Source organism: Engystomops pustulosus, chromosome 8, assembly GCF_040894005.1.
Source record: "Engystomops pustulosus chromosome 8, aEngPut4.maternal, whole genome shotgun sequence".
In the NCBI taxonomy this organism is placed as follows: Eukaryota; Metazoa; Chordata; class Amphibia; order Anura; family Leptodactylidae; genus Engystomops; species Engystomops pustulosus.
In genome coordinates this window covers 4,067,491-4,090,101 of record NC_092418.1, presented here as the reverse complement: position 1 = coordinate 4,090,101, position 22,611 = coordinate 4,067,491, and the positions used below count along the sequence as shown (strand labels likewise).

At 50.0% G+C, this 22,611-nt stretch overlaps 1 protein-coding gene across 2 annotated transcripts in view; it reads left to right on the top strand.

The window, feature by feature from the left end:
* LOC140075792 (uncharacterized) overlaps positions 1–21,937 on the top strand; it is a 35,590-nt gene extending 13,653 nt beyond the window's left edge. For both annotated transcript variants that reach the window (XM_072122107.1, XM_072122106.1), the window contains 10 exons: positions 3,330–3,530; positions 4,227–5,024; positions 5,127–5,152; positions 5,327–5,600; positions 5,888–6,079; positions 14,932–15,021; positions 15,108–15,136; positions 15,552–15,837; positions 16,416–16,610; positions 20,783–21,937. In XM_072122107.1, the coding sequence (XP_071978208.1) occupies positions 3,330–3,530; positions 4,227–5,024; positions 5,127–5,152; positions 5,327–5,600; positions 5,888–6,079; positions 14,932–15,021; positions 15,108–15,136; positions 15,552–15,837; positions 16,416–16,610; positions 20,783–20,808 (2,117 nt within the window). In that variant the 3' untranslated portion in view covers positions 20,809–21,937. The remainder of the gene's footprint in view (positions 1–3,329; positions 3,531–4,226; positions 5,025–5,126; positions 5,153–5,326; positions 5,601–5,887; positions 6,080–14,931; positions 15,022–15,107; positions 15,137–15,551; positions 15,838–16,415; positions 16,611–20,782) is intronic.
* The last annotated feature ends 674 nt before the right edge of the window (positions 21,938–22,611 follow it).

Below are 22,611 nucleotides of genomic sequence, written 5' to 3'. Positions count from 1 at the left end.
TCTCTCTGGACGGTTTTGGTGGTGCCACTAGTTGTCACGGAGTACATGGTTTTGGTGTCGGGAATTCAATTTTGTCAGCGGCCGGGAGCCGTGAAGGAATGATGATGGGGTCTATTTCCCAGGTTTTCCATGCCTTCTCCAAGTCTCTTGGATGTCTGATTACGGTATGTCTATTCCCTTTGGTTAATTGTAGGCTGAACGGGAAAAGCCATTTATACTGCACATTTTGGTCTCTCAATTTGGCCAGCAGCGGCCTGAGTAGATGTCGTTTTGCCAGTCTAGAGGTGGCTAAGTCCTGATAGAGGGCAATCTTGGATCCTTCATATTGTAGGTCGCCATCTTCTCTGGCCTTGCTAAGGATTGCCCACAGACTATGTCCCTGGGTGGGTCAGAAGGAGCTGGTTTAGGCCTAGGGGCTCTATGGACCCTCTCGATTGTTACCTTCTCGGCGCGATCTGCACCTAGCAGGGTTGTGAAGATCTGCTGCATGATACGTGGCAGCGCGTCTGCAGCCCAAAGTTCAGGTAGGCCTTTCAGGTAGATATTTTTCCGGCGATTCCGGTTCTCCTGATCTTCTAACATTAGAAGGGTATGGTTTAGTTGGCTGCCTTTGGCATGTAATTTAGCTCTCACCGCCTCAGCGAAGTTGAGTCTAATGTTGTGTTCCGACGCCTCTGATGCTGGTGAGTGGTTCGGCACCATCTTGGGCCTTGTGGCTACAGGAGACTCCGATCCTCCTTTCTCCTTGCCTGTTTTGCGCCTGCTTGATATCTGGTGGCCAGAATGTCCACCCCAATGTCCGGGACATTGTATGAGGCACGCGGAGCTCCTGGTCTAAGCTGTCATCTTGTGCAGTGGTCAGCTCCGCCCCCCCTCTCTTTATGTTCTGACCATGGAGACCCTCATACAGCATATATGCCAACACCTGCAAGTAAAATGAATTCCAACCCAGGATGTTCTGCACTGCAGCGTTTGCTGATGACCTTCTTATAATTGTAGCCAACCCTGAGACAGCTTTCCCAACCCCAGCCACAATCTGTGAGGAGTTTCAAACTGTCTTCAATTTCAAAATAAATTCATCAAAGTCAGGAGCGCCAAACATATCTTGCTCGTCAGCATCTATCATGAGAGCTAAACGATCCCTCCTTTCCCTTGGTCAGACTGCTCCATCACCTTTCTGGGGATCAATATCGCTACTGATCCACGTACTTGGTTTTCATTGAATTACACTCCCCTTTTTCTAATTCCAAGAGCTGGAAAACATCACACATCTCTTGATTAGGCAGATCAAACCTTCTCAAAAAGTTTGTGATCCCCAAGATTACCTACCTCATGCAAACACTACCTTACCTCAACACATTGAAGAGATTACTCACTATCTTTGGAAAGGGACAGGGCTCAGGCTTTCATATAACATACAGTTAGGAGTGGTGGGACTCCTGGACATCTATACTTACTATAAAGCCATTCATCTTAGCCAAATAGTGGACTGGTACAAAAATGCTCCTCCAAACTATATAACCTAATAGAGGAATCTCTTGTTCAATATTCCCTCATGCAGTTCACCCTCCATACATCCCGGGAAGTGTTAACTCCATCACGAGAGCGCCATTCAAAATTTGGCACAAATTCCCTCATGTAGAGATTTTCTGGAAGCATTCCTTACCCACTACAGGAGTAGGTGATTACCTGCGTATGGAATCCACAAATAGCCCCCCGGATATAGCCCTGCAAGGACTACTGCATGAGAAAACCATAGAGGACCTAGTACGTGACAGGGCCCCCCACCCCCTCTATGGATTGAGATCTAAATCTAAAGAACTTATTCGCAAGGGAGAGACCATAAGAGAACTCACAAGATTTGAAAGAATCTCATCCAAATCACCCAGCAGCGAGCTCCTCTCCACACACTATAGACTACTGGTGACGAACCAAACCAAACCCCTCCACCTCATACAGGCGGGGGTAAAGAATTGAAAGTCTTTTTCTCAGATTTGGAAATATGTCAGATTTTGCGAGACAACCCCAGCCCCTTTAGATGCAAAACCCTTCAAGAGACATTCTATAGGTTGGTGAGTAGGTGCTATAAGACGTCAGTCGTTCTCCAACAAAATAACAACCAAATCCCAGACCTTTCCTGGAGATTTCCACATTAAGTGGGATTGCACCAATTGCCGCCCTTTCTGTGACTCCACAACTTCGACTATCAGCAGTGTTTGCCCAGGGGTCCCCTCAATTACCCCTGCAATTCTATTTTTAAATCTGGTGCCCACTTCCCACACAACACACATTAACAAAACCCTGTGGTTTCAATCCAAGCCACAAGGTCAATTATCGTGGCCTCATGGATCAACCGCAGCTCCATCCCGGTCTCACTGGGCAAGTAAAGTTTCCCAAATAAGCAGAATGGAAGAGGAACCACCTAAAATCCCAAGCGCTTTGGCTGAACTTACCTCCCAAACCTCCCCCTCTTTGTTCCCCTACACTCCCCTTTTCGAAGATACCTCCCCTTTGACCCCTTAGGACCACTGATTACGGACATATTTACTCAACTAGTTATTATAATTCACTGATCTCTCCCACCTCTATGAGTGGATGGTCATGAATCCAAAGACACCTTTGCCACCAAATCCCTCTAATAGTAACAAATATCAGGTCAGGTTTTAGACAATGGGGCAGATTTACTTACCCAGTCCCTGCGCGATCCTCGAGGTGCGTTGTCCGACGAGGATGAACTCTGCCGCGATTTATCAAGATCGTGCGCTCGAGATCCTGCATGTGTCGCTTCCCCGCTCAGGTCCGCCAGAGTTCACCATCTTCCTCCCGGTGCATGTAAGTGCATGTCTTGCGACACAATTTGATTGTCCGACGGCCCCCCCCCATTTGTGTAGCGTGAAAGCCAATGCAATTGCAGCACAAAACAATCGCATGCAACGCAATCACCAGCGCGATCCCCGAAAACGTCGGAAAACCTGATGTAAATGTGGCCGCGGGACCTTAGTAAATAATTCCCAATATCTTATGGTAGAGCTGTGGACTGTGGCAGATGTATCACATTATGGTAGAGCTGGACTGTGGCAGATGTATCACATTATGGTAGAGCTGGACTGTGGCTGATGCATCACATTATGGTAGAGCTGGACTGTGGCAGATGTATCACATTATGGTAGAGCTGGACTGTGGCAGATGCATCACATTATGGTAGAGCTGGACTGTGGCAGATGTATCACATTATAGAACACGTCCCTCGTCACCACAGTCTCGGGTCTGGGGACATGTAACAGTCTCATCTTGATGTTTTTCTGGGTCCTGTGATGTTGTCTCTGTAGAACAGAAGAACAGGATCCTTATTCTCCACAATCTGGAGGACAGCAGTGACCGGGAGAAGAGGAGAGTCCTCCAGGAAACCCGTTACCTTTACAGGGAGAATCTCATCCTCTTCAGCAAAAGGGAAACTCGATCTGATTACCTGAGCCATCTAGTGAATGAGCATCCCCCGCCCAATGTGAGGAGCAAGAAGAAGGAGGAAGGTAAGGAGGGAAATGTCCGGAAACATGTGGAGCTTTACCATAGAATTGTACTCATGGATATCCTGCTATAGCGCCATCATATTCCCCAGCGCAGTACAGTCACTGCCCCATAATGTACATTCCCCCATAAGTCACACTCCGGGGTCTGGTCACCTATCAGGATGTCTATGGAGAGCGGGAGGAAAGTCCAGAACTCCCCAAACTTTCTGCTTCAATTTAAAATGTCCTTCAGCCTTTTCTCCACCTCCTGTAAATGTCTCTGGTCACAGACTCCGTCCCTCGTGTCCTTCTCTCACGTGTTTCTCTGCCTTTAGAGCCATAAAACTAGTAATTTCCACTCAGTGTCCCACATTTATTGTAAAGTCTGCACCAGTTTTGTGTTGTGGCTGCTCTGTGTCCGATAAGACAGGAGATTCGGCACATACAGCGGCTGTTACTGCTGAGACGGAGTTTGCGCCACATTTATTACTGCGCCACAATTCTGCAGCAGGAAGAAGCTGCAGCAGTGCAGGAGGCGCCAGATTCAGGGGGCGCCGAGCCCCAGTATTCAGTCATCTGCCGCCCCCCGCACACTCCACAGGACCCTACACATAATACAGACATACGAGAAATGTGGCCCAAAGTGTTTTACAGATTTGGTGAATTTGATAATAATAATAAATGATGTGATGAGATCTGTTTCTGAAATCTCTTCAGTGCGACTGAGTATAAGAAGAAAATCATTCTTCAAAGACAACAGTCATCAGCAATACCACAATGAGAGGTCCGACAACAGCATCAGTCATCAGCAGTATCACAGGGAGAGATCCGACAACAGCATCAGTCATCAACAATACCACAGGGAGAGATCCGACAACAGCATCCGTCATCAGCAGTATCACAGGGAGAGATATAACAACAGCATCAGTCATCAGCAGTATCACAGGGAGAGACCCGACAACAGCATCAGTCATCAGCAGTATCACAGGGAGAGACCCGACAACAGCATCAGTCATCAGCAGTATCACATGGAAAGACCGGACAACAGCATCAGTCATCAGCAGTATCACAGAGAGAGACCCGACAACAGCATCAGTCATCAGCAGTATCACAGGGAAAGACCGGACAACAGCATCAGTCATCAGCAGTATCACAGAGAGAGACCCGACAACAGCATCAGTCATCAGCAGTATCACAGGGAGAGACCCGACAACAGCATCAGTCATCAGCAGTATCCCAGGGAGAGACCCGACAACAGCATCAGTCATCAGCAGTATCCCAGGGAGAGACCGGACAACAGCATCAGTCACCAGCAGTATCACAGGGAAAGATCTGACAACAGCATCAGTCATCAGCAGTATCACATGGAAAGATCTGACAACAGCATCAGTCATCAGCAGTATCACATGGAAAGATCTGACAACAGCATCAGTCATCAGCAGTATCACAGGGAGAGACCCGACAACGGCATCAGTCATCAGCAGTATCACAGGGAGAGACCCGACAACAGCACAGGTGAAAAGACATAAGATGAGCCTCCAGATTATCAGGTTATCTCTGTAGTTACATTATGTGGATGGTGGAGACATCATCTCATCTTCTTCATTTCCTCCGCAGGTCCTACTTATGGACTTCCCTCACAGGTAAGTGTCCAGGGGTTGGGGATCCACCAATCATTCAAGATCAAAGTGTCAGATCAACTGAGATCTATAATACTCCTCCCCCTCTCCTCTTGGGGGCTGTTCACACCAGTATTGTGCTCTTGCGGTCTTCTATGTCCAGTAATAATGATCCTTGTATGTTCCTTCTGTAATCAGAGGCAGGAGATGGAAGGTCACAGGGTGGGAATCTTCTCCAGATCTCCTGATAGTGATTACTCCTGGCTGGTGAAGATGCTCAGATCGAAGGATTGCAGCCTTGGCGTCAGCTCTGTCCACTGCTGTCACATCTCCAATGACAACATGAGGAAGTTCATAGATGATGCCAGAGATTGTACATTTGGGATCCTCTACCAGACCCAGAGGAGGGAGCGGGATAATGTCACCTCCATAAAGTACCACCTGGAGCTGGAGACCCTCGGCTCTATACTCGGTAAGACCAGAGTCGTGAGAGAATGACCTTGGTTCATACGGCCCTCAGGCCAAAGAAACCCAGAATCAAAGTGTCTACAGAGCAGATAAATGTCACCTCAGGCTGTGGCTGGTGGCTGTGGCTGGTGGCTTTGGCTTTGGCTGGTGGCTGGTGGCTGTGGCTGGTGGTTGTGGCTGTGGCTGGTGGCTGTGGCTGGTGGCTGTGGATGGTGCCTGTGGCTGGTGGCTGTGGCTGGTGGCTGGATTGGCCCATATATCATGGTGACCTGTGATCTCTGCCTTGTACAGGGAAGCAGAAGGTGATGGTTCTCATCGATGATGTGAAGGACAGCAGTGAACATGAGAAGTCCCGCCTCCTGTGCACTCACCACCGGGCCGCACAATGGTTCAGCACTTTACTCCTTGTCTCTGACCTGGACAAGAAGAAGAAGATTCAGAAAGAGATAAAGAGACAACTACAGAGGCAGCTGCAGGGATCAGGTGAGGTTTTGGGACCATCTATATCAGTGATGGTGAGTGACAGAGTGCCCAAACTACAACCAAAACCCAATTCTGTATCGCAAAGTGCCAACATGGCCATCTAAGCAGTAAGACAATGCGCCCTTTCTACATGTCCTCACTCTTCCTGCAGGCCCAAGCAGCCAAGGACGTGCAGCTTTGAGACTTGGGACTGCAGGGAGGTTCTTTGGATCCTGGTGGACTCTATGCTGGGCGGATGGTTCTGGTGCCCACAGAGGGCGGAGTCCTACAGGTTCATTAGTTACACTAAAAACACATAATAAACGACATAAAATGAACAAATAGGGAACAAAATGGGGCACATTTACTTACCCAGTCCAGTCGTGATCCCGCAGCGCGTTGTCTGAGGCTGATTCGGGATCTGCCTGGAATCACTAAGGTCGTGCGCCCGATATACAGCAGGTGGCGCTTCTGCGCCAAGTTCCGCCAGAGTTCAACTTCTTCTTCCTGGTGCATGTAAGTGCTGATCTTGCGACACAAATCCTGGAGGTTACCTGGATGTAATGCACCCTGTGCCTGGATGTATTGCCCCCTGTGACTGGATGTCATGCACCCTGTGCCTGGATGTCATGCACCCTGTGCCTGGATGTAATGCTCCCTGTGCCTGGATGTAATGCCCCCTGTGTCTGGATGTAATGCCCCTGTACCTGGATGTAATGCTTCCTGTGCCTGGATGTAATGCCCCCTGTACCTGGATATAATGCCCCTGTACCTGGATGTAATGCTTCCTGTGCCTGGATTTAATGCCCCCTGTGTCTGGATGTAATCCCCCTGTATCTGGATGTAAAACCCCTGTACCTGGATGTAATGCCCCCTGTACCTGGATGTAATTCCCCCTGTGCCTAGATGTAATCCCCCTGTATCTGGATGTAAAACCCCTGTACCTGGATGTAATGCCCCATGTGCCATGATGTAATCCCACTGTACCTGGATGTAATCCCCCTGTACCTGGATGTAATGCACCCTGTGCCTGGATGTATTTCCCCATATGCCTGGATGTAATCCCACTGTACCTGGATGTAATCCCACTGTACCTGGAATGCCCTCTGTGCCTGGATGTAATGCCCCTTGTTCCTGGATGTAATTCCCCATGTGCCTGGATGTAATGCCTCCTGTACCTGTATGTAATGCCCTCTTTGCCTGGATGTAATTCCCGCTGTGGCTGGATGTAATCCCCCTGTATCTGGATGTAAAACCCCTGTACCTGGACATAATGCCCCCTGTACCTGGATGTAATCCCCCTGTACCTGGATGTAATGCCCCCTGTACCTGGATGTAATCCCCCTGTACCTGGATGTAATGCCCCCTGTCCCTGGATGTAATCCCCCTGTGCCTGGATGTAATGCCCCCTGTACCTGGATGTAATCCCCCTGTACCTGGATGTAATGCCCCCTGTACCTGGATGTAATGCCCCTGTACCTGGATATAATGCCCCTGTACCTGGATGTAATGCTTCCTGTGCCTGGATTTAATGCCCCCTGTGTCTGGATGTAATCCCCCTGTATCTGGATGTAAAACCCCTGTACCTGGATGTAATGCCCCCTGTACCTGGATGTAATTCCCCCTGTGCCTAGATGTAATCCCCCTGTATCTGGATGTAAAACCCCTGTACCTGGATGTAATGCCCCATGTGCCATGATGTAATCCCACTGTACCTGGATGTAATCCCCCTGTACCTGGATGTAATGCACCCTGTGCCTGGATGTATTTCCCCATATGCCTGGATGTAATCCCACTGTACCTGGATGTAATCCCACTGTACCTGGAATGCCCTCTGTGCCTGGATGTAATGCCCCTTGTTCCTGGATGTAATTCCCCATGTGCCTGGATGTAATGCCTCCTGTACCTGTATGTAATGCCCTCTTTGCCTGGATGTAATTCCCGCTGTGGCTGGATGTAATCCCCCTGTATCTGGATGTAAAACCCCTGTACCTGGACATAATGCCCCCTGTACCTGGATGTAATCCCCCTGTACCTGGATGTAATGCCCCCTGTACCTGGATGTAATCCCCCTGTACCTGGATGTAATGCCCCCTGTCCCTGGATGTAATCCCCCTGTGCCTGGATGTAATGCCCCCTGTACCTGGATGTAATCCCCCTGTACCTGGATGTAATGCCCCCTGTACCTGGATGTAATGCCCCTGTACCTGGATGTTTTCCCCATATGCCTGGATGTAATGCTTCCTGTTCCTGGATGTAATCCCCATGTACCTTAATGTAATGCCCCCTGTGCCTGGATGTAATGCCCCTGTACCTGGATGTATTGCCCCCTCTTCTTGGATGTAATGCCCCCTGTGTCTGGATGTAATGCACCCTGTTCCTGGATGTAATCCCAAAGTATCTGAATGTAATGCCCCCTGTGCCTGGAGGTAATCCCCATGTACCTGAATGTAATGCCCCCTGTGCCTGGATGTAATTCCCCCTGTGCCTGGATGTAATTCCCCCTGTGCCTGGATGTAAAACCCCTGTACCTGGTTGTAATGCCCCCTTTACCTGGACGTAATGCTCCCTGTGCCTGGATGTAATGCACCCTGTGCCTGGATGTAATTCCCCCTGTGCCTGGATGTAATTCCCCCTGTGCCTGGATGTAAAACCCCTGTACCTGGTTGTAATGCCCCCTTTACCTGGACGTAATGCTCCCTGTGCCTGGATGTAATGCACCCTGTGTCTGGATGTAATCCCCATGTGCCTGGATGTAATGCACCCTGTGTCTGGATGTAATCCCCATGTGCCTGGATGTAATGCCCCAAGTGCCCTGATGTAATCCCCATGTACCTGAATGTAATGCCCCCTGTGCCTGGATGTAATGCCCCCTGTGCCTGGATGTAATTCCCCCTGTGCCTGGATGTAATGCCCCCTGTACCTGGATGTAATGCCCCCTGTAACTGGATGTAATGCCCCCTGCACCTGGATGTAATGCCCGCTGTACCTGGATGTAATCCCCCTGTACCTGGATGTATTGCCCCCTGTGCCTGGATGTAATCCCTATGTACCTGGATGTAATGCCCCCTGTGCCTTGATGTAATGCCCCCTGTGCCTGGATGTAATCCCTATGTACCTGGATGTAATGCCCCCTGTGCCTGGATGTAATGCCCTCTGTGTCTGGATGTAATGCCCCATGTACCTGGATGTAACGCCCCCTGTGCCTGGATGTAATCCCCTTGTACCTGGATGTAATGCCCCCTATGTCTGGATGTAATGCCCCCTGAGCCTGGATGTAATCCCCATGTACCTGGATGTAATGCCCCCTATGTCTGGATGTAATGCCCCCTGTGCCTGGACGTAATCCTCATGTACCTGGATGTAATGCCCCTGTGCCTGCATGTAATCCCCATGTACCTGGTTGTAATCCCCTCTGTGCCTGGATTTAATGCCCCTGTACCTGGATGTAATGCCCCTGTGCAGGAATGTAATGCCCTCTGTGCCTGGTTGCAATACCCCCTGTGCCCAGATGTAAAGCCCCCTGTGCCTGGATGTAATGCCCGCTGTTCCTGGATGTAATGCCCCCTGTGCCTGGATGTAATGCCCCCTGTACCTGGTTGTAATTTCCTCTGTGCCTGGAAATAATGCCCTCTGTGCCTGGATGTAATGCCCCCTGTGCCTGAATGTAATGCCCCCTGTGCCTGGATGTAATGCCCCCTGAGCCCGGATGTAATGCCCCCTCTGCCTGGATGTAATGCCCCGTGTGCTTGGATGTAATCCCACTGTACCTGGATGTAATGCCCTCTGTGCCTGGATATAATTCCCCCTGTACCTGGACGTAATGCCCCCTGTACCTGGATTTAATCCCCTTGTACCTGGATATAATGCCCCCTGTACCTGGATGTAATTCCCCATGTGCTTGGATGTAATCCCACTGTACCTGGATGTAATGCCCTCTGTGCCTGGATATAATTCCCCCTGTACCTGGACGTAATGCCCCCTGTACCTGGATTTAATCCCCTTGTACCTGGATATAATGCCCCCTGTACCTGGATGTAATGCCCCTGTACCTGGATGTATTCCCCCCTATGCCTGGATGTAATGTCCCCTGTGTCTGGATGTATTGACCCCTGTGGCTGGATGTATTGACCCCTGTGCCTGGATGTAATGCGCCGTGTGGCTGGATGTAATCCCCCTGTGCCTGGATGTAATGCCGCATGTGCCTGGATGTAATCCACCTGTACCTGGATGTAATGCCCCCTCTACCTATCTGTAATGCCCCCTGTGACTGGATGTAATCCCTCCTGTAGCTGGATGTAATGACCCCTGTACCTGGATGTAATTCCCTCTGTGCTTGGATGTAATGCCCCCTGTGCCTGGATGTAATTCCCCATGTGCCTGGATGTAATCCCACTGTACCTGGATGTAACGCCCTCTGTGCCTGGATGTAATGCCCCCCTGTGTCTGGATGTAATGCACCCTGTGCCTGGATGTAATTCCCCCTGTGCCTGGATGTAATGCCCCCTGTGCCTGGATGTAATGCCCCCTGTACCTGGATGTAATGCCCCCTGTACCTGGATGTAATGCCCCCTGTACCTGGATATTATGCCCCCTGTACCTGGATGTAATGCCCCTGTACCTGGATGTATTGCCCCCTCTGCTTGGATGTAATCCCCATGTGCCTGGAAGTAATGCTTCCTGTACCTGGATGTAATCCCCCTGTACCTGGATGTATTGCCCCCTGTGCCTGGATGTAATCCCCATGTACCTGAATGTAATGCCCCCTGTGCCTGGATGTTATGCCCCTGTATCTGGATGTAAAACCCCTGTGCCTGGATGTAATGCCCCCTGTGCCTGGATGTAATGCCCCTGTATCTGGATGTAATGACCCCTGTACCTGGATGTAATGCCCTCTGTGCCTGGATGTAATGCCCCCTGTGTCTGGATGTAATGCCCCCTGTGCCTGGATGTAATCCCACTGTACCTGGATGTAATGCACCCTGTGCCTGGATGTAAAGCCCCCTGTGCCTGGATATAATGCCCCTTGTGCCTGGATGTAATCCCACTGTGTCTGGATGTAATGCCCCCTGTGCCTGGATGTAATCCCACTGTGCCTGGATGTAATTCCCCCTGTGCCTGGATGTAAAGCCCCCTGTGCCTGGATATAATGCCCCCTGTGCCTGGAGGTAATCCCCATGTACCTGAATGTAATGCCCTCTGTGCCTGGATGTAATGCTCCCTGTGCCTGGATGTAATCCCCCTGTACCTGGATGTAATGCCCCCTGTGCCTGGAAGTTTTCCTCCTGTATCTGGATGTAAAACCCCTGTGCCTGGATGTAATGTCCCCTGTACCTGGACGTAATGACCCCTGTACCTGGATGTAATGCACCCTGTGCCTGGATGTAATGCCCCCTGTGCCTGGATGTAATGCCCCCTGTGCCTGGATGTAATTCCCCCTGTGCCTGGATGTAATTCCCCCTGTGCCTGGATGTAATCCCCCTGTACCTGGACGTAATGACCCCTGTACCTGGATGTAATCCCCCTGTACCTGGATGTATTGCCCCCTCTGCTTGGATGTAATCCCCCTGTACCTGAATGTAATGTCCCCTGTGCCTGGATGTAATGCCCCCTGTGCCTGGATGTAATTCCCCCTGTGCCTGGATGTAATCCCCCTGTATCTGGATGTAAAACCCCTGTACCTGGATGTAATCCCCATGTACCTGGATGTATTGCCCCCTGTGCCTGGATGTAATCCCTATGTACCTGGATGTAATGCCCCTGTACCTGGATGTAATGCCCCATGTAACGCCCCCTGTGCCGGGATATAATCCCCTTGTAACTGGATGTAATGCTCCCTTTGTCTGGATGTAATGCCCCCTGTGTCTGGATGTAATCCCCATGTACCTGGATGTGATGCCCCCTGTGTCTGGATGTAATGCCCCCTGTACCTGGATGTAATGTCCCATTTATCTAAATGTAATGCCCCCTGTACCTGGATGTAATGCCCCCTGAACCTGGATATAATGCCTCATGTACCTGGATGTAATTCTCCTATACCGGGATGTAATGCCCCCTGTGCCTGGATGTAATCCCCATGTACCTGGGTGTAATCCCCTCTGTGCCTGGATTCAATGCCCCCTGTACCTGGATGTAATGCACCCTGTGCCAGGATGTAATGCCCCCTGTGCCCGGATGTAATGCACCCTGTGCTTGAATGTAATCCTCCCTGCGCCTGAATGTAATGCCCCCTGTGCCTGGATGTAATCCCCATGTACCTGGTTGTAATCCCCTCTGTGCCTTGATTTAATGCCCCCTGAGCCTGGATGTAATGCCCCTGTATCTGGATGTAAAGACCCCTGTACCTGGATGTAATGCCCTCTGTGCCTGGTTGCAATGCCCCGTGTGCCTGGATGTAAAGCCCCCTGTGCCTGGATGTAATGCCCCCTGTGCCTGGATGTAATGCCCCTGTATCTGGTTGTAATGCCCCCTGTACCTGGATGTATTCCTTCCAGTATCTGGATGTAATGCTCCCTGTACCTGGATGTAATGCCCCCTGTGCCTGGATGTAATGCCCCCTGTACCTAGATGTAATGCCCCCTGTGCCTGGATGTAATGCCCCCTGTGCTGGATGTAATGCCCCCTGTACCTGGATGTAATGCCCCATGTAGCTGGATGTAATGCCCCCTGTGTCTGGTTGTAATGCCCATATGTCTGGATGTAATGCCCCCTGAGCCTGGATGTAATCCCCATGTACCTGGATGTAATGCCCTCTGCGCCTGGATGTAATGCCCCCTGTGCCTGGATGTAAAGACCCCTGTGCCTGGATGTAGTGCTCCTGTATCTGGATGTAATGCACCCTGTTCCTGGATGTAATCTTCCCAGTACCTGGATGTAATGCCCCCCTGTGCCTGGATGTAATGCTCCCTGTGCCTGGATGTAATGCCCCCTGTGGCTGGTTGTAATGCCCCCTGTACCTGGATGTAATCCCCATGTACCTGGATGTAATGCCCCCTGTGCCTGGATATAATGCCCCCTGTACCTGGATGTAATGCCCCCTGTGGCTGGATGTAATGCTCCTGTATCTGGATGTAATGCCCCCTGTTCCTGGATGTAATCTTCCCAGTACCTGGATGTAATGCCCCCTGTGCCTGGATGTAATGCTCCCTGTGCCTTGATGTAATGCTCCCTGTGCCTGGATGTAATGCACCCTGTGCCTGGATGTAATCCCCATGTACCTGGATGTAATCCCCCCTGAGCCTGGATGTAATCCCCATGTACCTGGATGTAATGCCCTCTGCGCCTGGATGTAATGCCCCCTTTGCCTGGATGTAAAGACCCCTGTGCCTGGATGTAGTGCTCCTGTATCTGGATGTAATGCACCCTGTTCCTGGATGTAATCTTCCCAGTACCTGGATGTAATGCCCCCTGTGCCTGGATGTAATGCTCCCTGTGCCTGGATGTAATGCCCCCTGTGCCTGGATGTAATGCCCCCTGTGCCTGGATGTAATGCTCCCTGTGCCTGGATGTAATGCTCCCTGTGCCTGGATGTAATGCCCCCTGTGGCTGGATGTAATGCCCCCTGTACCTGGATGTAATGCCCCCTGTACCTGGATGTAATCCCCATGTACCTGGATGTAATCCCCCCTGTGCCTGGATATAATGCCCCCTGTGCCTGGATGTAATGCCCCCTGTGCCTTGATGCAATGCCCCCTGTGCCTGGATGTAATGCTCCCTGTGCCTGGATGTAATGCCCCCTGTGGCTGGATGTAATGCCCCCTGTACCTGGATGTAATCCCCATGTACCTGGATGTAATCCCCCCTGTGCCTGGATGTAATCCCCCCTGTACCTGGATGTAATGCCCCATGTACCTGGATGTAATCCCCCCTGTACCTGGATGTAATGCCCCCTGAACCTGGATATAATGCCTCATGTACCTGGATGTAATGCCCCATGTACCCGGATGTAATTCCCCTATACCGGGATGTAATGCCCCCTGTGCCTGGATGTAATCCCCATGTACCTGGTTTTAATCCCCTCTGTGCCTGGATTCAATGCCCCCTGTGCCTGGATGTAATGCCCCCTGTGCCTGGATGTAATGCACCCTGTGCCTGGATGTTATGCCCCCTGTACCTGGAGGTAATGCCCCCTGTGCCTGGATGTATTGCCCCATGTACCTGGATGTAATGCCCCCACATGTCCGGCCCGAGCAGCTGCTTCATTGTGGTATAATATCGTTCTCATTTTGTACTCTTCTATAGATGCCGGATATTGTTGATTAGTGATAGTGTAGTTTTTTTAGTCACTCAACTGTCTGATTTTATAGTTATGATATATAATATTTATTTATGATATGTGTTGTTTTTCAGACTGCGTGTTACCGGGGGTTGCACTTAGTGATCTCTGCTGCAGAACATAATAACACACATGTCAGCTGCTGCAGAACATTATAATACACACCTCGACTGCTGCAGAGCATCAACATTCACACATCAGCTGCTGCAGAACATCATAACGCACACCTCAGTTGCTACAGAACCTCATAGTACACACCTCAGCTGCTGCAGCACATCATTACACTGTATGTATAAAAGGAATGTCATCAATTTATTGGCTTCATTTTTATTCTTCATTTTCTGACTCCGCCCTCTTGTGTTGACTCCACCTTCTGAGATTTTAGACCCCCCCATAACACGGGACTACTTTTAACATTTTTTCGAGAGCCACTTTCATTTCCCAGTCCTCCCGACTGCACTTTTCCCAGTTTCCAGCTTCTCTCCGTGTACAGATCGGGTCAGGTCAATGTTTGTTCGTGGATCAGATGTTCAGAAATCTTATAAGATCTCCCTCTACTTCTTCTTGCCACTTCATGTTCTTCATTTGTGCCTGACAGATTGTTACATCATAGATGACGTCATCTCCGTAGATTTAGTAAAATATGAGCCGAGAAGCCGGAACACGTCGAGCAGACGCCGTCCATATGGTAAAGATCTTGATTGTTATCATAATTCTTCAATGATGAGGATACACAAGTACATGACCTCACCATGTGTCCTGCTATCTCCTCAGGTGATGAAAGTGGATATTACACATCACAGGTGAGAGATTATAGAAGAGGTGACCACCAAATGTCACGACTAACGTGATGGTGGGCCCAATATAATGTGATGTAGATGTACTGGCATAGGCTGCAGGTCAAGGCTGGTTAAGGTCTCGTGATCGCATGCTCCATGGTGGCTCCGTACAGCACCTGAGGTGGTCTGTGACCCCACCGGACACTGAGAGGTGACACAGGAACATTGACTAGGAATCCCCCAGGATCCAGAAGGGAGGATGTAAACTGCTACCAAGTCTTTTAACTTCTAGAAAGTGGTGGCTCCTATGTGAGGGCGTCCACCATTACCAGGTCAAGGTCCATGAGTGATCGTATATGTGGCTAAGGATAAATGTGACTCCCCCTGAGTTGCTCCTTCATCTTCTCCACTGAACAATATTTATTCTCTTTCTTATTAGTGGAGAGAAATGGAAGGTCACAAAGTAGGAATCTTCTCCAGGTCCAGTGAGAGGGAATTCTCCTGGCTGGTGGATTCGCTCAGATCAGAGGATTTCCCCCATCTCGTCACCAGTGTCACCAGTTTCCTGATCACTAACAACCAGACATACCAGAACTTTCTGGATAACATCGGTGAATGCACATTCGGGATCATTTATCACACCAAGAACAGAGGAAGCGTCAGCGTCACCAATGTGACTGATTCTCTGTACGACCAGGAACTGGAAACTCTCAATAATCTTCTGGGTAAGAAACTAATGAGAGGTTTAGGGGAGCCAATAGGAATGCAAGTCCCAAAGAGAGAAACTGTATGGAACATGTGAGGCCACCAATAATGTGTCTGTAGATACCCATAAAGCCTACAGAAAGCCTTCCACTATACATGGGTCATCGCTGTATGTCTATTCTGACCTGTTGTCAGGGTCAGTGAACCCCCTGGACCACCGCGGGAGATGGTACTAGCCGACACCTAGGACCGGAGTCTAAGTGGCTCTAAGTTGTCTTCTATTTGAGATGGACTCAAATAGAAGACAAAAGGATCCAGCCCTCCGAGGTAGTGGCAACAAATTCTGAAGTTCCTTTATTAATGATGAATAAGGCATTGCTGGCCAAGCCGAAACACGTAGATCTATGCTATCTACCTTGTGTGTTATCTGATGTATCATCACTTTTAATGGAATAAAGGAACGTCAGAAGTTGTTGCCACTATCTAGTGGTGCAGGATCCTTTCTTATTAGAAATCTTTAATAATCTTCCAAGCCAAACGTGCAGCTCTCAAAAACACAAGAACATGACCTCCGGCTGATGATCTCTCCTGTGTACAGGGAGGCAGAATGTCCTGGTGGTCATTGATGATCTGGAGGACAGCAGCGATCACCGGAAGATGGAGATCCTGAAGGACCAGCCCAGTATTCAGGAATGGGCCACCGACCTTCTACTGATGTCAAACACTGATAAGAGGGACAGGGGGAGGATGCGAGAGAAAACGAATGAACTCAAAGCTCTTCTCCAATGTCCAGGTAGGTCCTCGTCTGACTATCACTTCACTTAAAGTCATGGCATAAGCAACACATTGGGACTCATTTACTAAGGGTCCGCGGTCCACACTATCATCGGAATACCCGACGATTTCCGATGTGCACCGCATTTAGAAAAGGTTTTTGGCGCACGTGATCAGATTTTGGCCCATCGGCGCCGGGTTTCATGTGACACAAATCGGGGGCGGGCCGATGGATTCAGACAACGTACGGGATTTAACATTCAAGATTTAACATAGCAAGACACATACGTACACCAGGAAGAAGAAGGTGAACTCTGGCGGACCTCAGCGGGGAAGCAACACATGCAGGATCTCGGGCGCACAAGCTTGTGAATCGCACCGGACTTCATCTTCATCCGACCATCCAGATCGCGACAGGACCGGGTAAGTAAATATGCCCCATTGTTTCTTGACTACTTTGTAAGGCAGGTCCTTATAAATCAAGGATGACCTTTAGGAAGCCTAATAACTTGATGTGGGATCAAAGCGAAACCAATACATCTATTCCAGAAGGATCAGACTTCCCTGCTTTAGACAGTGAAAGCACTTCTCAGGCCTTCTCATTCCTGGAGAGATAGCATGTCTCAGGCCGTCTCATTCCTGGAGAGATAGCACGTCTCAGGCCGTCTCATTCCAGGAGAGATGGCATGTCTCAGGCAGTCTCATTCCTGGAGAGATAGCACGTCTCAGGCCGTCTCATTCCTAGAGAGATAGCACGTCTCAGGCCGTCTCATTCCTGGAGAGATAGCATGACTCAGGCCGTCTCATTCCTGGAGAGATAGCACGTCTCAGGCCGTCTCATTCCTGGAGAGATAGCACGCCTCAGGCCGTCTCATTCCTGGAGAGATAGCATGCCTCAGGCCTTCTTATTCCTGGAGAGATAGCACGTCTCAGGCCGTCTCATTCCTAGAGAGATAGCACGTCTCAGGCCTTATCATTCCTGGAGAGATAGCACGTCTCAGGCCGTCTCATTCCTGGAGAGATAGCACGTCTCAGGCCGTCTCATTCCTGGAGAGATAGCACGTCTCAGGCCGTCTCATTCCTGGAGAGATAGCACGTCTCAGGCCTTCTCATTCCTGGAGAGATAGCACGTCTCAGGCCTTCTCATTCCTGGAGAGATAGCACGTCTCAGGCCGTCTCATTCCTGGAGAGATAGCACGTCTCAGGCCGTCTCATTCCTGGAGAGATAGCACGTCTCAGGCCTTCTCATTCCTGGAGAGATAGCACGTCTCAGGCCGTCTCATTCCTGGAGAGATAGCACGTCTCAGGCCGTCTCATTCCTGGAGAGATTGCATGTCTCAGGCCGTCTCATTCCTGGAGAGATTGCATGTCTCAGGCTGTCTCATTCCTGGAGAGATAGCACGTCTCAGGCCGCCTCATTCCTGGAGAGATAGCACATCTCAGGCCTTCTCATTCCAGGAGAGATAGCATGTCTCAGGCCGTCTCATTCCTGGAGAGATAGCACGTCTCAGGCCGTCTCATTCCTGGAGAGATAGCACGTCTCAGGCCGTCTCATTCCTGGAGAGATAGCACGTCTCAGGCCGTCTCTTTCCTGGAGAGATAGCACGTCTCAGGCCGTCTCATTCCTGGAGAGATAGCATGTCTCAGGCCGTCTCATTCCTGGAGAGATAGCACGTCTCAGGCCTTCTCATTCCTGGAGAGATAGCATGTCTCAGGCCGTCTCATTCCTGGAGAGATAGCAGGTCTCAGGCCGTCTCATTCCTGGAGAGATAGCACGTCTCAGGCCTTCTCATTCCTCGAGTGATAGCACGTCTCAGGCCGTCTCATTCCTGGAGAGATAGCACATCTCAGGCCGTCTCATTCCTGGAGAGATAGCACGTCTCAGGCCTTCTCATTCCTGGAGAGATAGCATGTCTCAGGCCGTCTCATTCCTGGAGAGATAGCATGTCTCAGGCCTTCTCATTCCTGGAGAGATAGCATGTCTCAGGCCATTTCGACTGTTGCTGTGATGCATGTGGTGGCAGCAGGAAATAGAACCCAAAGTGAGTGACCAGGTATGATACTAGCTAGGACACAGGTGTTACAGAAGCCTGGAGTTCTGATGTAGGCCTCATCCATCCCAAGGTGAATAAGATGAAGCAACCAGAAGTATGTGGCCATTTGTGTGGAAGATATCCCTTTCCCAGATGGAGATGTTACAGGAGGCCTGTGATGGTAGAGGCAGCCAGGGACACAGAGAGGAGCCGAGATCTTTAAGCAAGTCACAGTTTCTTCTATTGACAGCTTTCAAACAGTAGCAAAACAGCAGACTGGCGATATCTCCTCCGTCCTTGTCCTACCTGGCATAAGTGCAGCTGGTGACTTTTCTCGTATGACAAGTCACCGGCTGCAGTGAGGGCAGAGGAATCTCCTGCGCCGACCATCTCCCCTGCCGGGCGTTCCTCCCTTCACATCGGCAGAAAGGGGAAAATAATTGCAAGCGGCAGCAATAAGCTATTGTCTGCGATTATTCCAGGGCTTCTAGGCCGGTGTCCTGATAGATACCCCACATTGGGGCAGATTTAATTACCCGGTCCATTTGCGATCCAGCGGCGCGTTCTCTGCGGTGGATAGCGGTGGATGCTATCTCTCCAGGAATGAGATGGCCTGAGACATGCTATCTCTCCAGGAATGAGAAGGCCTGAGACATGCTATCTCTCCAGGAATGAGACGGCCTGAGACATGCTATCTCTCCAGGAATGAGAAGGCCTGAGACATGCTATCTCTCCAGGAATGAGACGGCTGAGACATGCTATCTCTCCAGGAATGAGACGGCTGAGACATGCTATCTCTCCAGGAATGAGAAGGCCTGAGACATGCTATCTCTCCAGGAATGAGACGGCTGAGACATGCTATCTCTCCAGGAATGAGACGGCCTGAGACGTGCTATCTCTCCAGGAATGAGACGGACTGAGACGTGCTATCTCTCCAGGAATGAGACGGACTGAGACGTGCTATCTCTCCAGGAATGAGACGGACTGAGACGTGCTATCTCTCCAGGAATGAGACGGACTGAGACGTGCTATCTCTCCAGGAATGAGACAGACTGAGACGTGCTATCTCTCCAGGAATGAGAAGGCCTGAGACGTGCTATCTCTCCAGGAATGAGACGGCCTGAGACATGCTATCTCTCCAGGAATGAGACGGCCTGAGACATGCTATCTCTCCAGGAATGAGACGGCCTGAGACATGCTATCTCTCCAGGAATGAGACGGCCTGAGACATGCTATCCACCGGATGTGGCCAAATGTGTGGAAGATATCCCTTTCCCAGATGGAGATGTTACAGGAGGCCTGTGATGGTAGAGGCAGCCAGGGACACAGAGAGGAGCCGAGATCTTTAAGCAAGTCACAGTTTCTTCTATTGGCAGCTTTCAAACAGTAGCAAAACAGCAGACTGGCGATATCTCCTCCGTCCTTGTCCTACCTGGCATAAGTGCAGCTGGTGACTTTTCTCGTATGACAAGTCACCGGCTGCAGTGAGGGCAGAGGAATGTCCTGGACCGCCTCTCCCCTGCCGGCCGTTCCCCCCTTCACATCAGCAGAAAGGGGAAAATAATTGCAAGCGGCAACAATAAGCTATTGTCTGCGATTATTCCAGGGCTTCTAGGCCGGTGTCCTGATAGATACCCCACATTGGGGCAGATTTACTTACCCGGTCCATTTGCGATCCAGCGGCGCGTTCTCTGCGGTGGATTTGGGTCCAGCCGAGATTCACCCTCTGACGTCCAGCAGGTGGCGCTGCTGCGCTGAAGTCCGCCGAGGCCCGCTGGAATGCACTGAAGTACACTGGCCTATTCCTAGTGAAGGTAAGCACAAGTCCCGCAACACTTTTTTTTAAAAAATGCGGCGGTTTTTCCGAATTCGTTGGGTTTTCGTTCGGCCACGCCCCCCGATTTCCGCCGCGTACATGCCAGCGCCGATGCGCCACAATCCGATCGCGTGCACCAAAATCCCGGGGCAATACAAGGAAAAATCGGGTAACACGTCGGGAAAACGCCAATCGGGCCCTTAGTAAATGACCCCCATAGTGTCACATCCATAGAATCTTCTGGCTCAGAATTCTGTGGTAAATATTATATCTGATGCAATTTAGATGAAAGAGTTTGCGTCTTTATTAGAAAAATTTCCATTTTCGATATTCGCCTTGTAGGAAGTCTGGAGGACTCGAGACATTGACGACATGTGAAGATGAGGACCACAAACTATTTCCAGATTAAGAAGACAAGTGACTTAAGATGATGGACCAGCAGTTTGTGTCCTTCCATGACCAGTTAGTGATGTAGGACGAGTATGTTGGTGCTGATGAGACTTTACACATCATGAAGAACATACTCGTCCTGTGGAGAGCGATTTCCGGCAGCAGTTACTCAGAGCCTGGTCCCTGCTTTTTAACCCCATAACTGATTATTGGCGATTGTAAAGGGGGTTCCCTCTGTCGTCCCCCTCCACCCCTGCAACATGAATGTGGGGTGCTGGAGCGTCGCCATTGCACCTGGACATATGATCAAGGCCCCCGGGTCTGTCGGCTACAGAAGCCTATGAGGCCCAGACCGGAGGGCAGCAGAACACCTCATGTAAACCACCTGTAAGGGACTTTAATTGATTTCCCATAACACAAATATCAGTACACTTTAACTATATAAGTAACTTCCAAAATATGACAGACACTTATAGCTGGGTGGAAAATTAGGTCACAGCTTTATTTATTTTATATATTAACCCGTAATATACAAAATCAGGCACTTGGGATAGAATGACACATTTTTGAGCTCTGGAAGCTGTAGGCCTGGACTCCCAGCTGGCAAGTCGGCCAACCGAGCAATCACCACCTCCCACCTCCCATCATTGCGCCTGCTGCGACTGGAAATTAACTATAAAATACAAAGGTAAAACAGGAACAGCTCGAGTGTCGCCTAAAAGAGGGAGATATCCTTGAGTGATCAGTAATATATATAACCTCAGCTAGTGTAGGATGGGAGGACATTATGAGGTAACAGGGGAGGGGGGAGAACACATGTTAAAGGCTCAGATCACCAACCCTATTATAGTGCAATAGAACCCAAACTTTTACCCCTCCTTTGCATCTAATAACATCAGCCCCCAGTCTAGGGGAACCTTCCTTATACAGTCAGGTGCACCCCAAATCCTGAAGCTGGCAGTAATAATGCACTGCAGTACAGACAGATTGTAGTATAACACCAATCATGTCCCCCCTAAAAAAGTTTTACAAAATATTATACATAATAAATATGAAAAAACAGTAAAATAAATTTATTGGGGGTCATTTACTAAGGGCCCGATTCGCGTTTTCCCGACGTGTTACCCGAATATTTCCGATTTGCACCAATATTTCCTGAATTGCCCTGGGATTTTGGCGCATGCGATTGGATTGTGGCGCATCGGCGCTGGCTTGCTCGAGACGGAAATCGGGGGGCGTGGTTGAACGAAAACCGCACGGATTTGGCACGCCCCATACTCACATGCACCAGGAAGAGATCAGTGAACTCCGACGCAACTCGGCGGACAGCGGCGCAGCAGCGACACCTGGTGGACATCTGGCACAGGACCTTTATGAATCGCCGGAAGACCCGAATGCTCGTCGGTGAAGCCGCCGCTGGAACGCGAATGGACCGGGTAAGTAAATGTGCCCCATTGTCTCATCCGGCACAAAACAAGCCCCGATAATGTAGAGGATGAGAATAGTTATCGCTCCCAGAGACACAAAAACACCTGTTTGGCGCCTCCTGAATCGCTTTATTACAGACTGGAGGGCATGCAACAGAACACCTTAGGTAAACCACCTGTAAGGGCACTTTAATTGTTTACCCATAACACAAATATCAGTAAACTGTAACTTCCAAAATATGACAGACACTTCTTGCTGGGTGGAAAATTAGGTCACAGCTTTATTTTATATATTAACCCGTAATATCCAAAATCAGGCACTTGGGATAGAATCGCACATTTTTGAGCTCTGGA